General features: G+C 41.4%; 1 protein-coding gene across 5 annotated transcripts in view; it reads left to right on the top strand.

The window, feature by feature from the left end:
• Positions 1–15,485, top strand: part of LOC1275196 (glutamate receptor ionotropic, NMDA 2B) — a 133,986-nt gene that overhangs the window by 88,599 nt on the left and 29,902 nt on the right. For 4 of the 5 annotated variants that reach the window (XM_061648104.1, XM_061648125.1, XM_061648122.1 and 1 more), the window contains one exon: positions 12,630–15,258. The exons of the other annotated variant lie outside the window; for it this stretch is intronic. In XM_061648104.1, the coding sequence (XP_061504088.1) occupies positions 12,630–15,068 (2,439 nt within the window). In that variant the 3' untranslated portion in view covers positions 15,069–15,258. Of the gene's footprint in view, positions 1–12,629; positions 15,259–15,485 lie in introns of those variants that run through there. 5 annotated transcript variants of the gene reach the window in all.

Here is a 15,485-nt window from a genome sequence, read left to right as displayed (position 1 = left end):
TCTATAAGACATCGAACAGCTGACAGAGCACCTATCGAACAGAGTCGTGTTTGTTTGTCTCGTTCGATTGGTCCCAGAGCGCCGCCTGACTTGGTGTGAATTCGGTATATTGCAGAGTTGTTGGATGTTCGGGTCGCGGATAGTTCCAGTGCTTCAAGGACACTTGCATTGTCTGTGAAGATGAAGTTGGGTTTATTTCTGCGTAGGCCTTCGTCAGCAGCAATAACCAGGGCTTTTGTTTCTGCGGTAAAAAATTGAAGTATGGTCTGGTAGCCGGATGGCGGGATTTTCGATGCTGGAGTAGATTCCACAGCCAGAGGAAACGTTTTGTTCTGATCGGTCGGTGTAGATCAGATGAAGGTTATGGTATTTTTGATGAACTTCTTCTTCTTCTTCTTCTTTGGCTCAACAACCGATGTCGGTCAAGGCCTGCCTGTACCCACTTGTGGGCTTTGGCTTTCAGTGACTAATTGATTCCCCCCCATAGCAGGATAGTCAGTCCAACGTATGGCGGCGCGGTCTATTTGGGGATTGAACCCATGACGGGCATGTTGTTAAGTCGTACGAGTTGACGACTGTACTACGAGACCGGCTCAAACCGGCTTGATGAACAAGTACAGCAAAATGACGGTTAGCAATGACGCTATTGCAACCAGCCCGAAGCTGATGTGAAAAAAAATATATCTTAACCAATAGAATCCGTGATAGCTAGTCGATACCTTTCTCCTTCTCTATCCAATTTTATTGTTGCTCGGGAAATGGAAACATTGTTACCACAGATAGCATATCTGCAATCATTTTTGGTGATTTTAATGCCTTACATTCTAGGGGGGGGGGGGACTTTTTTTCTGCCTATAACATCGAGGTCAATCATAACACCACAGCCACACGTACCTGTCCCACTAGTGGACGAGGTACTATTTTAGATTGTTTTGCTATATTTTTGTTATATAGCTTCTAGTTTTTCTGTTTCCATTCATAACGATACCCATTTCAGTGATCATCAGTCACTGTTCGTTCAACTTAGTTTACTGAGTCATCAATTAATCCACAGCCCTCAAAAACGTCCCAGGTGGAAATATGAGGAGGCTGACTGGGAAAAATACAAAATAGAAATGACATACACACTACCCTTAGATGATCCTCCCTCCCTTTCACGCTTTGCAGAGACAATAACAAATGCAGCCTAAACTAGTATCCCTCTTACAAAGGGTACAGTTGGCAGAAAGCTCGTTTCCTGGTAGATCAAAACAGTTGCCCTTGCCATTAAGACTCGACGTAAAGCAATGAAGAGTCTCAAACAATTAAGAAAAACAAACAATACTTTTTTCTTTACTATAACACCAAGAAACCCACCGGGAATTAAGAGAAGCCGTCAAATTTGGAAAAAATCTATAGCGGGGCAAATTAGTTTTTCCATTAACCTTTAAGACAACCACCAAAGTAATATTCCAGCAAGTTGCAATTTTATCCGGTAAAAACCACAAATCATCTCCAATCATTCTAAAAACAGAAAACACTATTATTCCACCAAGAAAAATACCTTAAGATTTAGCTAGATACTTTTATGATACATCTGCAACACATAATTTTCCATCTCATTTTCTAACCCATAAATTCATCTCTGAGTGACGCTTCCGACCAAAATTACAATAGTCTTTTTTCTCTTAATGAGCTTGATTGGGCTCTTAATAAATGCCGTGGCATGTCTTCAGGCCCGGACAACATTGGTTATCCAATGCTTCAAAATCTCCCTTATCGGTCTAAAACAGTCCTCCTTCAGATTTACAATAATATTTGGTCTTCTTGGAACATACCGGATGACTGGAAAACCTGTTTCACAATTCCCATTCCAAAACCAAATAAATCACCACATGCAATAGATAGCTACCGCATCATTTCTCACCTAAATTGCATTGGCAAAATCATGGAGAGAATGGTAAATATAAGACTGACACAAGAATTAGAAGACCGGAACCTCCTTAGTACCAATCAACACGCCTTTAGAGGTGGGAAAGGACAGTAGAGACATATTTTGCCGAATTTAATGAACTTTTAGAAACCCACTACCCCAAAGGCCACCACATTGACTATGCAATATTAGATTTATCAAAAGCTTTTGACAGAACCTGGCGACATACAATTCTTGAACAGCTCAATACGTGGGGTTTTGGAGGACGTATAATAACGTATAACAACGTTGACAGTTGACAGCTGACGACTGAGTGTGTTCTCACTGTGCGCCGCGTAAATTCGTGAATTATTTGGTTGTTTCGGCCTAATTTTCGTCAAACTGCCGTTTAGCTGACGGACGGACGGTGATGTCGACGCCACAGAAACTGCATAGTGGTGGGCTTGATTTTTGTAATATGTGGGTGAGCCGGGTGTGTCCTATCCGGAGTCGTGATAGGATTCTCTGGTCTTGGTGTGATGGATGGTATTTCCATGGTGGTGTTGTGGTCAGGAAAGAGCGGCCGCTGCTAACCTAATAACCACTTCAGCTATTGGCGATGATGGTTTTGCTAAGGCGAAATCACGGCGTGGAAGAGTGTTATGGCAGCTGGCCGGATTATTACGTCCTGCGTTGGCTAGTCGGTCTGCTATTTCGTTTCCCTGAATAACTGTGTGGCCAGGAATCCAGCAGAAAGTGAGGCGGCGCTCTAGCAGCAATCGAACACGACATAAGACACGAACAAACCCATATAATCATATGGAGGTGCACTGTCAGACACAAACAAACAAACAAGACAAACCTCGAGTCGAACATGTCAGTTGATTCTGTCTGTGATGTTCGATACCCACCTGTGCTGTGAGTACCTTGGCTGTCAAACGCTTCACAGCTACAGTAGATAGAATTCAATTCGGGACATTTTTAAGTTTGTTTACGTAGTTTGTCTCTTTTCTTCTTAAAATTGCGTACAAAATATTTAGAATAGCTATCAATAATATTAGCAATGCTTCACAATCAATTATAACATCAAATATACAGGTTTGAAACGTATAAAACTATTACGGGTACACAATGCATGTGTATTCACTGTATGTGTTTTGGCATGGACGTTTGTTTCCTTTTTTCAATAATAAATTTGAATGATTTTTATGTTATTTTTGATATTAATAACTAGTTTATTATTTGTTGAATCTTCCCCCTGCAGATGGATGTTCATTTAAACTATGAAAATGCTTCATTTTCGAGATGATAAGATAGGCGTATTGCAGTGCATCATGACAGGTCTATAAGACATCGAACAGCTGACAGAGCACCTATCGAACAGAGTCGTGTTTGTTTGTCTCGTTCGATTGGTCCCAGAGCGCCGCCTGACTTGGTGTGAATTCGGTATATTGCAGAGTTGTTGGATGTTCGGGTCGCGGATAGTTCCAGTGCTTCAAGGACACTTGCATTGTCTGTGAAGATGAAGTTGGGTTTATTTCTGCGTAGGCCTTCGTCAGCAGCAATAACCAGGGCTTTTGTTTCTGCGGTAAAAAATTGAAGTATGGTCTGGTAGCCGGATGGCGGGATTTTCGATGCTGGAGTAGATTCCACAGCCAGAGGAAACGTTTTGTTCTGATCGGTCGGTGTAGATCAGATGAAGGTTATGGTATTTTTGATGAACTTCTTCTTCTTCTTCTTCTTTGGCTCAACAACCGATGTCGGTCAAGGCCTGCCTGTACCCACTTGTGGGCTTTGGCTTTCAGTGACTAATTGATTCCCCCCCATAGCAGGATAGTCAGTCCAACGTATGGCGGCGCGGTCTATTTGGGGATTGAACCCATGACGGGCATGTTGTTAAGTCGTACGAGTTGACGACTGTACTACGAGACCGGCTCAAACCGGCTTGATGAACAAGTACAGCAAAATGACGGTTAGCAATGACGCTATTGCAACCAGCCCGAAGCTGATGTGAAAAAAAATATATCTTAACCAATAGAATCCGTGATAGCTAGTCGATACCTTTCTCCTTCTCTATCCAATTTTATTGTTGCTCGGGAAATGGAAACATTGTTACCACAGATAGCATATCTGCAATCATTTTTGGTGATTTTAATGCCTTACATTCTAGGGGGGGGGGGACTTTTTTTCTGCCTATAACATCGAGGTCAATCATAACACCACAGCCACACGTACCTGTCCCACTAGTGGACGAGGTACTATTTTAGATTGTTTTGCTATATTTTTGTTATATAGCTTCTAGTTTTTCTGTTTCCATTCATAACGATACCCATTTCAGTGATCATCAGTCACTGTTCGTTCAACTTAGTTTACTGAGTCATCAATTAATCCACAGCCCTCAAAAACGTCCCAGGTGGAAATATGAGGAGGCTGACTGGGAAAAATACAAAATAGAAATGACATACACACTACCCTTAGATGATCCTCCCTCCCTTTCACGCTTTGCAGAGACAATAACAAATGCAGCCTAAACTAGTATCCCTCTTACAAAGGGTACAGTTGGCAGAAAGCTCGTTTCCTGGTAGATCAAAACAGTTGCCCTTGCCATTAAGACTCGACGTAAAGCAATGAAGAGTCTCAAACAATTAAGAAAAACAAACAATACTTTTTTCTTTACTATAATACCAAGAAACCCACCGGGAATTAAGAGAAGCCGTCAAATTTGGAAAAAATTTATAGGGTAAATGTACCAATAGTGGTGCAATTTGTGGTGGTACAGATGTATTTTAATGGATTTAAACTGTCAGGAAGGACAATTTCTGAATATTTTAACACATAACAGTTGGAATATGTTTTATCTTCGCAATCACAACCATTTTTACCATGAAACACATCAAATTTACGAAAAAATACACATTTTTGTGATTGCTTCGTTGTACCTATAATGGTGGTATGGTTCCTATAGTCGTCGTATTGTGTTCCTATAGTGGTGGTAAACAAGGATGCCTCAAAACAGTGTATAATATCAATATAACTTAGTTTTGAAGCTGTTTTCGTGTGAATAGCAAGGATTACTGCAATAATAATGATTTCTTTCGTAATTTGATCGTAAAAAATGTATGAATTTGGTTGATGAAAATATTGACTAAAGTACTGAAAGTATTGACTGAAGTACCTGTCGTCCACCCATACCCAGAAGAGTTTGCTTGATTTGAAGTCGATTTTTCACTCAGCCAAATAAGCGAATTATGGCCTTTGTTTGGTAAATTACTTACAGAAAACTCATTTTTGTTGCTTATTTTAATGAAAACAGTACGACAAGTCAAAAATGTCGTTGAAAAAATCTAAAACTACCTGTTTTTATTGGTTTTAGAACTAGGACCACTATAGGAACATGCCTGTTTGGTGTACCTATAATGGCACTATCGTAAAAAACACTTAAAAATACGTAAACATGGTCAAAAGCCAATGAATTTGAATAAAACAATATCATTTGATAACAATTATGTTAAAAAACTAATAATTGCGTTGTTATGTGGTCATTTAGAACGTTAACAAAAATATGAGCATCGTTATGAAATCCTAAGGATTTTGGAAAAATGTTGATACCTTTTACAAAATAATGGATTTTTCGGTCACTAAGAAACGGAATGGCCCCATTTCATTTTTAAATCCTTTGTAAAAGACTAGAGAACATTTCACACTATCGTATAAAACTTAACTACTATTAATTTATCGTATGAGACGCATTTTAGTGCAATACCACCACTATTGGTACTAGCACCACTATAGGTACGTTTACCCTAGTGGGGCAAATTAGTTTTTCCATTAACCTTTAAGACAACCACCAAAGTAATATTCCAGCAAGTTGCAATTTTATCCGGTAAAAACCACAAATCATCTCCAATCATTCTAAAAACAGAAAACACTATTATTCCACCAAGAAAAATACCTTAAGATTTAGCTAGATACTTTTATGATACATCTGCAACACATAATTTTCCATCTCATTTTCTAACCCATAAATTCATCTCTGAGTGACGCTTCCGACCAAAATTACAATAGTCTTTTTTCTCTTAATGAGCTTGATTGGGCTCTTAATAAATGCCGTGGCATGTCTTCAGGCCCGGACAACATTGGTTATCCAATGCTTCAAAATCTCCCTTATCGGTCTAAAACAGTCCTCCTTCAGATTTACAATAATATTTGGTCTTCTGGGAACATACCGGATGACTGGAACACCTGTTTCACAATTCCCATTCCAAAACCAAATAAATCACCACATGCAATAGATAGCTACCGCATCATTTCTCACCTAAATTGCATTGGCAAAATCATGGAGAGAATGGTAAATATAAGACTGACACAAGAATTAGAAGACCGGAACCTCCTTAGTACCAATCAACACGCCTTTAGAGGTGGGAAAGGACAGTAGAGACATATTTTGCCGAATTTAATGAACTTTTAGAAACCCACTACCCCAAAGGCCACCACATTGACTATGCAATATTAGATTTATCAAAAGCTTTTGACAGAACCTGGCGACATATAATTCTTGAACAGCTCAATACGTGGGGTTTTGGAGGACGTATAATAACGTATAACAACGTTGACAGTTGACAGCTGACGACTGAGTGTGTTCTCACTGTGCGCCGCGTAAATTCGTGAATTATTTGGTTGTTTCGGCCTAATTTTCGTCAAACTGCCGTTTAGCTGTGACATAAGCTGTCTCTGGTAGTCCTGCCTTCAATTGTTCGCCACAACCTTTCCTGACTTTGCTGTATTCCTGCGTTTGTTCCTGAGTCCTATGGCATCTATCTGCTACGGCAACTAAAATGGAGGGAGTTTGTTGTGACTGCTCTGTGCCACTTGAATCGCTTGAATGTGTTATTATGTGCTCGTTCTGTGATGCTGTATACCACTCAGCGTGCACTAAATTACCTTTCACTGTGATCGAAGAGGTAAAACGGACGACATCTCTTCATTGGAGCTGTGTAGGGTGTTCGAATGCTCTTGGCAACCCACATAGTAAAGCAGTTAAAACAACGGGTATGCAGGTCGGCTTCCAGGCGGCTCTTACTGCTGCTGTCGAGGTGATGAAAGCTGCTTTAGTCTCGCCTGTGATGCACGAAATCCGTGAGGCCTTTGCCAGTTTTGCCGCGGCTCACCAAGCTCCTAGCGAACGCTTCAACGTACCGCCCCCAGATGCCCTCCCGATTGGAAAGCGTAGAAGGTTGTTCCGTGACGTTGTTGCATCCACGGAAGCCATTGTTGTTGTCAATGCTCCACTATACCCTGTAAATACAGACACCGACAATACTCACCAAAGAAATCGCCCTTCACTACCACCAATAATAACAGGAACCGATTCCACCACCACGTCGATCCCAACTGTGTCACAACTACCAAGAACAAACTATATGTGGCTACATCTGTCTAAGTTAGCTAATACCGTCACCGTAGACCAGGTAGTGTCGATGGTAAAATCACAGTTGGACACCACGGACGTCATCGCTTTTAGTTTGCTGAAAGCGGGAACAACCATTAGCTCGGTTATTTCTCTAACTTTTAAGGTTAGAATTATCGCGGCTCTTCGAGATAAAGCACTTACCGCAGGATCTTGACCGGTCGGGCTTGGTGTGCGTGAGTTTATCTCACTCCCGCAAAGGCCGTCTCACCATCGTCCTGAATTTACCAACACAAACACACCTATACCTGTTCGACATAGCCCGATGCACCCTGTACAATTATCACCCGATATGAATTGTACCTTAATATCGCCTGCTCCACCAAAAACAACTACAGCTACACCAAACACCGTTAAAATGCACCAAACCACTATTCAACACTTTTTTCTTAAGTAACTATCACACAACTGTTTCCTCAAAAGGCACTGTGCCACTGAATCCGACTAGTAACTTGTTTACACGAAATAACAACACGTCAACAACACGATCTCTCACCGATGACCATGCACCAACCTACACACACTTACCACTCAATGTCCGTTCCACGTCTATAACTGTATACTATCAGAACGTGCGAGGTTTACGATCCAAAGCTGATGAGTTCCGTTTACCTGTATTAGAAGAGGGCTATGATGTTGAGGTACTCACTGAGACTTGGCTCGATCCCAGCCTTCCCACAGCTCTCCTATTTGGCGATGCGCACTGTGTCTATCGATGTGATAGAAATGCCGCAAATAGCTCTCTATCTCGAGGCGGTGGAGTGCTAATTGCGGTGGCTTCCGCTCTCCGCTCTCATGCGCTTCCAGTGCTTGCGCAAACACTTGAATTCGCTTGCATCTGCATTCAGCTCCCGACGTACCGATTATACATTGCTGTGGCCTACCTTCCTCCCAACCACAGCACGGACGAAGGAAAAATAAATGCATTACTGGACACCGTCAACAGCATTTGCGACACACTAGGTCCAAACGACAGATTCTTGCTCGTGGGAGACTTTAACCAACCCGCTCTTTCCTGGTCGCCTGCGCAATCGAATCATGAAACCCCTTTTGTGTTTTTTGAACCTCATACTAGTTCAGTTCGTAGCGCCCAATTCGTCGATGGACTGCACCAGAATGCGCTTTACCAACTTAATAACAACACTAACTCTATGGGGCGCATTTTAGACCTTGCATACGGAAATTGGTCAAGTGCAACAACTTCTTCGCTCATACGCGTCAGCGAGCACCCGCTGCTGCCAATAGACTGCTATCACCCACCGCTCGAATTTGATTTGGAAATCACAGCATCGTCTATGAATCACGCTACCACTGTTACGGAAATAAAGCTCAATTACGCACGTGCTGAACTAAACTCAAGAGACTGATCTGCTCCTTCAACCAATCCTTTGAATGCTCAAACTATGCATCCATTGACCATGCCACGAACGATTTCTCAGAGTTTATGCGGGCCGCATTGCGTGAATGTGCTCCTATTAAAAAGCCCCATCGCGGACCGCCGTGGGGTGACCGCACATTACATGCCCTAAAAAAAGCAAAGCGAGCCGCTTATGACTATTTGCGCGCTAGTCGATCCACACCGTGTCGGCTTTACTACAATGGTGTTCATACACTTTATCGACGTTATAATAGAGTCTGCTATCGTAGTATGCAAGTACCCTCGCCGCTTTTGGAGCTTTGCCGACAACATGCGCAAGTCAACTGGCCTCCCCGGGACTATTCGGTATAAGGATAATTGTGCACACTCGCCATTAAATATTTGTGAACTGTTCGCCACGCGCTTCGAGGATAGCTTCATCTCTAACATCACACATCCGGAGGCTGTTGCTTCCGCACTCGTGAACACTCCGGCAGATGCAATTCATGTTACGCTACCTATCGTCACCGAGACCCTGGTTACCCAAAAAATCGAGTGTCTCAAGCCGTCATACTCCGAGGGGCCAGATGGTATCCCAGCGACAATTCTCAAGCGTTGTGCCGTATCGGTAGCTCCTGTTTTAACTAAGATTTTTAACGAATCTCTGCGCACAGGAACCTTTCCATCACTGTGGAAGGTCTCATGGCTAACACCCATCCACAAAAAGGGCAGCAAAAACGAAGCAGTGAACTATCGAGGTATTACCTATTTAGCTGTCTGCGCTAAAGTGTTCGAGCTCCTCATCTATGAACCATTAATAGCATCTGCCGGCAAATACATCAGCACAAACCAACATGGATTCATGCCTAAGAGATCAACTACGACAAATCTGATGCAATTCGTTAGCGGCTGTTATAAGTCCATTGATGATGGTATGCAGGTTGATGCCATTTACACGGACATTAAGGCGGCTTTTGACAGTGTGTCCCACAACATTCTTCTGGCAAAACTTGATAGACTTGGATTATCACCACCCCTGGTAAAGTGGATGAAATCGTATTTATGTGGTCGTTTATATGCAGTTAGAATGGGCTCCCACCAATCTAGATCTATCGGTGCCTCTTCCGGCGTACCCCAGGGCAGCAACCTGGGGCATCTGTTGTTTCTGCTCTACATAAACGACTTGTGCACGGCACTTCCGGATAATAGTTGCCTACTCTACGCAGATGATGCTAAAATCTATCGTGAAATCCGTGAGCCCGAGGACCATCTTCAACTTCAAGCCACTTTGACTGAATTTGTCTCCTGGTGCAAGCGTAACGCACTAAGCGTCTGCATCGATAAATGCGCCATAATCTCATTCAGCCGTTCAAGAGCTCCAGCGCTGTTTAATTATACGCTTGATGGTCAGAACCTCGAAAGAGTGAACTGTGTAAAGAATCTAGGAGTCCTCCTAGATGCTAAACTCTCCTTCGAAGAACAGATAGACCAAGTAGTCGCTAGTGGCAATCGTCTACTTGGCTTGGTCATAAACATGACGCGCGAGCTTCGTGATCGTATGTGTTTCAAGACATTGTACTGCGCACTTATCAGACCACTGCTGAAATATGCTAGCATTGTTTGGTGGCCAGCATCTACTCGGGCACTTGCGCGGCTAAAGTCCATCCAACGGAAGGCAACGCGCTTCGCCCTTCGTGATTGGTCGCGTCGTCTCGACTACAGAACTAGGTGTTTGCTGCTTGGGATCCCGCCTCTCGCCGAACGTGTTGAGCACACCAGACTGGCATTTATCACGGGAATCTTAAACGGAACCATCGACTGTCCCGAGCTACTTTCAAGGATTCACCTCTATGTTCCTGCCAGAATACTTCGTCGCCGACCAATGCTGGCAGTCGCTGAAACCCGAACAACATTTGGCTCTCGCAACCCCCTTCTTTGTATGTGCCGTCTTTTAAATTCAGCTGACGATATTTACGAGCCTGGAATGACGATAACGGAACTGACTTCGCGTTTAAGTGTTCGGAATGCGTTCAACAATAACAATATATAAATGTTCTGTTCGTTATCTAATGTGTATTGTAAACCAACTTTGACTCGAGAGAGCTTCATAGTCCATCGATTAATAAACTAAACTAAACTAAACTAAACTAAACTTAACCTTCAAAGCTCGCACATTTAAAGTTTTAATTGGAACTCAATCTTCCCAACCTTTCGGACTCTATAATGACGGACAAGATAGTAGCAGCTGCTGGACGAATAATGGAGAAAAACATCAAGGCCGATGCCCTTATCCAAAGGGCGAACGCCGATTACACAGTTTTGGGCTAGTTGCAATAGTCTCGTTGACAACCGTCATTTTGCTGTACTTGTCCAACAAAAATATCATAACTACCATCTGATCTACGTCGACGGAGCAGTACAAAACGGTTCCACTGGGTGTGGAATCTACTCCAGCATCGACAATAGCGCCGGCTATCAGATCATACTTCAATTTTTACCGCAGAAACAAAAGCCCTGGTTATTGCTGTTGACGAAGGCCTACGCAGAGACAAACCCAACGTGATTTTCACTGAAAGTTCAAGTATCCTTCAAGAATTTGAATCTGGAACCACCAGCGACCCGAACATCCAACAACTCTGCAATATACCGAATTCACACCAAGTCACATTCTGCTGGATTCCTGGTCACACAGTTATTCAGGGAAACGAAATAGTAGACCGACTAGCCAACGCAGGACGTAATAATCCGGCCAGCTGCCATAACACTCTTCCACGCCGTGATTTCATTCGCCTTAGCAAAACCATAATCGCCAATAGCTGGAATTTTTATTGGGTTAGCAGCGGCTGCTCTTTCCTGCGAACCATCAAGACTACAACAGCACCATGACCATGAAAGGCCATCCATCACACCTAGACCAGAGAATCCTATCACCATGTTACAAACATGGCAAACAAGGATTTTAAATTTGAAGTACAGAATTAAGTTAGTTTGTAAAAGATTCGAATAAGGCCAATCGGCTCAAAGTCTCTATAAAAAAGCAAAGATAAAACAAATACATCTTGTCATGGGGCGTCGTCAACTACAGTCGTCCAGTACAGTCGTCCAGTACAGTACATAGTACAGTCGTCAACTCGAAAGACTCAATAACATCCCTGTCATGGGTTCAATCCAGGAATGGACCGTCCCACCGTAACAAGGTTTGAATATCCGGCTGCGTGGTAATGAATTAAGTCTGTATAAGCCTGTATATGCCGGCATGTCCGCGTTGGACCTTACTCCAAATAGACAAAAATCAGAGCTTCGAAAAAACAGATTCGGAATTCCGATGATTCTGAATGCCGTTGATTCCGAATGACAAAAAGCTTCAATAGAAGCTGAAGAGCAATTTCTTGGGAAATTTGGCTTAATCGTTGCGTTTGCTTGGACACGCCTGCGCAGCCGGCCAGACAGTGAAAAGTGATATGGAAACATACATGTAAGCAAGAAAAAATCGCGTCGCTTAGTTAACAGCGGGCAGAATTAATGTCACTCTTTTTTGGTGAAAACTGAATGGATAAAAGTCGCTGATAAAACCTACATACATGCCATGTTCGTATAACGGACAGAATTTAGATCGCAAGTTATGTAGTATGCAGTATGTAGTTATGTACTTATTTTTGCAGTATACATTTATTGTTTACAAAAGAAGATTATGAGAAGAAAGTTTTGTTTTCTACAAATAACCGAAAAATCTCTAGTTTTTAATGTTAAGGTTACAAGCTAAAATTTAAAAAAAAACAATTACAAATTCATTATTGGTAGATAAATTTTTCTGGGTAGAGATAATACTTTGTATAATTTTCAATTGATAACTTTTACAATTTCTTTGTTTGACTACCCTAATAATATTTTTATTTTGTACTTCTGTTTTCCAGGATCATTTCAAATTTACAATACTCAATTCTATAATTGTTACACGGCCTAGTGATCTCCTAGAGCTGGTGAATAGTGAGGCTCGTGTGATGCTGCTATATTGTACAAAAAGTGAAGCTATTGAAATTTTACATGCCGCAGAGGAGCTACAAATAACTGGTGAAAACTACGTATGGGTTGTTACTCAAAGTGTAATAGAAAATACTCAAACACATCCTCAGTTCCCAATAGGTATGTTAGGTGTTCACTTTGACACGTCATCTGGAGCTTTAGTCAATGAAATTGCGACTGCTATTCGGGTATATGCGTATGGTGTTGAATATTACTTAAATGACGTCAAAAATACTGGTCGAAGATTGGATACTCATCAACTGTCTTGCGAAGATCAAGGCCGAGGTCGGTGGGACAGTGGTGAAGTATTTTTTAAATATCTGCGAAATGTATCGCTTGAGAGTGAATCAAATAAACCTAATATAGAATTCACCGCTGACGGTGATTTAAAGTCCGCTGAACTGAAGATCATGAACTTACGACCAAGTGTAAATAGTAAAGGCTTAGTTTGGGAAGAAATTGGAATTTGGAAATCATGGCAACAACAAAAACTTGATATTCGAGATATTGCATGGCCAGGAAACTCACATACTCCGCCTCAAGGAGTTCCAGAAAAATTTCATCTAAAGATTACGTTTTTGGAGGAGGCACCCTACATCAATTTATCTCCAGCTGACCCAGTTAGCGGTAAGTGCTTAATGGACCGAGGCGTTCTCTGTAGAGTAGCAGCAGATCATGAAATGACTGACATAGATATGGGTCAGGCTCATAAGAATGGATCTTTTTACCAGTGCTGCAGTGGATTTTGTATAGATCTACTGGAGAAATTTGCAGAAGAGTTAGGGTTCACCTACGAACTCGTGCGCGTTGAGGATGGAAAATGGGGAACATTAGAAAATGGTAAGTGGAATGGATTGATCCATGAACTGGTAAATCGTAAAACAGACATGGTGTTAACCTCGTTAATGATAAATGCAGAACGCGAAGCAGTTGTGGACTTCAGTGAACCTTTTATGGAAACTGGTATTGCTATTGTTGTAGCTAAGCGTACTGGTATAATTTCACCAACAGCCTTTTTAGAGCCTTTCGATACAGCCTCTTGGATGTTAGTTGGAATATTTGCCATTCAGGCTGCGACATTTATGATTTTTCTTTTTGAATGGCTGTCGCCAAGCGGGTATGATATGAAGACTGTTTTGCAAAATGGTCAAACTACTCCATATCGGTTTTCTTTGTTTCGGACTTATTGGCTGGTATGGGCTGTTCTCTTTCAGGCTGCTGTACACGTTGATTCACCTCGAGGATTTACTTCTCGTTTCATGACTAATGTTTGGGCGATGTTTGCAGTCGTATTTCTCGCTATCTATACAGCCAATTTGGCTGCGTTCATGATTACACGGGAAGAGTTTCATGAGTTCACAGGACTAGATGATTCGCGATTATCTCACCCATTTTCACATAAACCTACGATTAAATTTGGTACAATCCCATGGAGTCATACTGACTCCACAATTTCAAAATATTTCAAAGAAATGCACTATTATATGAAGCAATATAATCGTTCGAGCGTGGCTGATGGAGTAACCGCTGTGCTCAGTGGTCAGCTAGACGCATTTATTTATGACGGAACAGTTCTTGATTATTTAGTACAACAAGATGAGGATTGCAGATTGCTCACTGTTGGTCAATGGTATGCCATGACAGGATATGGTTTAGCTTTTAGCAGAAACTCAAAGTACGTAGGAATGTTTAACAAACGACTTTTGGAATTCAGAGCAAATGGTGATCTAGAACGTCTTCGACGTTTCTGGATGACTGGCACATGTCGACCAGGGAAACAGGAACATAAATCATCAGATCCTCTTGCACTTGAACAGTTTCTTTCTGCATTTCTGTTACTAATGGCTGGTATTTTACTTGCTGCACTGCTTTTGCTATTAGAGCATCTGTATTTCAAATATTTCCGTAAACGATTAGCTAAAAAAGATCGAGGAGGTTGTTGCGCGCTCATATCGCTCAGCATGGGTAAATCCCTCACATTTCGTGGTGCAGTGTATGAAGCGACTGAAATCCTGCGTCGTCACAGATGTAATGATCCGATATGTGATACACATCTTTGGAAAGTAAAACATGAGCTTGATATGAGCCGGTTGAGGAATCAACATCTTGAAAAAACGATGCAGATACATGGTATAAAGCCGCCACAGCCTAAACTAGGCTCAACGAATAAAATAATTCGTATTGCTGGAACGACGGGAGCACGTGACCTGATTGATGACGGTTACCAACAGCCTAATTTGTTCGGAAATTTAAGCATTGGGGGAAGTTCACAGGATTTATATCGTTGGTCTTATAAAACTGAAATTGCAGAAATGGAGACTGTGCTGTAAACTTGAATAAATCATGCAATATTTTAATACTGACAAATAACAAATTGTTCAACGTTTACAAAAAATGTATGGTAACATGATCCAAAATGCGATTCTTAAAACATGGATAAAACATTACGGGCAAAAAATACTTCAAAAACAAAAATAAGAGCGAAGAAAATCTGTTGCATAAACATAAAAAGATAATTCATACATTTAGAAATTTTTTTAATATTCCAACACATTAAACTCATAAAATTAATGTATTTAGTAGTAATGATAATGAGAACAATACAAGATACATAACACATGGAAAATTAAACTTGATGAAAATTTGGGCAATAAAATAATCAGAGTAACGCAAAAAACTTTTTTCAATTCAATATTAGACATGCAATTGGACTATCACAAAATTAATCTGTAACAAGTCCTCAGGTA

Source organism: Anopheles gambiae, chromosome X (assembly GCF_943734735.2).
Source record: "Anopheles gambiae chromosome X, idAnoGambNW_F1_1, whole genome shotgun sequence".
In the NCBI taxonomy this organism is placed as follows: domain Eukaryota; kingdom Metazoa; phylum Arthropoda; class Insecta; order Diptera; family Culicidae; genus Anopheles; species Anopheles gambiae.
Note: the sequence above shows the minus strand (reverse complement) of the source record. Positions and strands in the feature narration are given on the sequence as shown.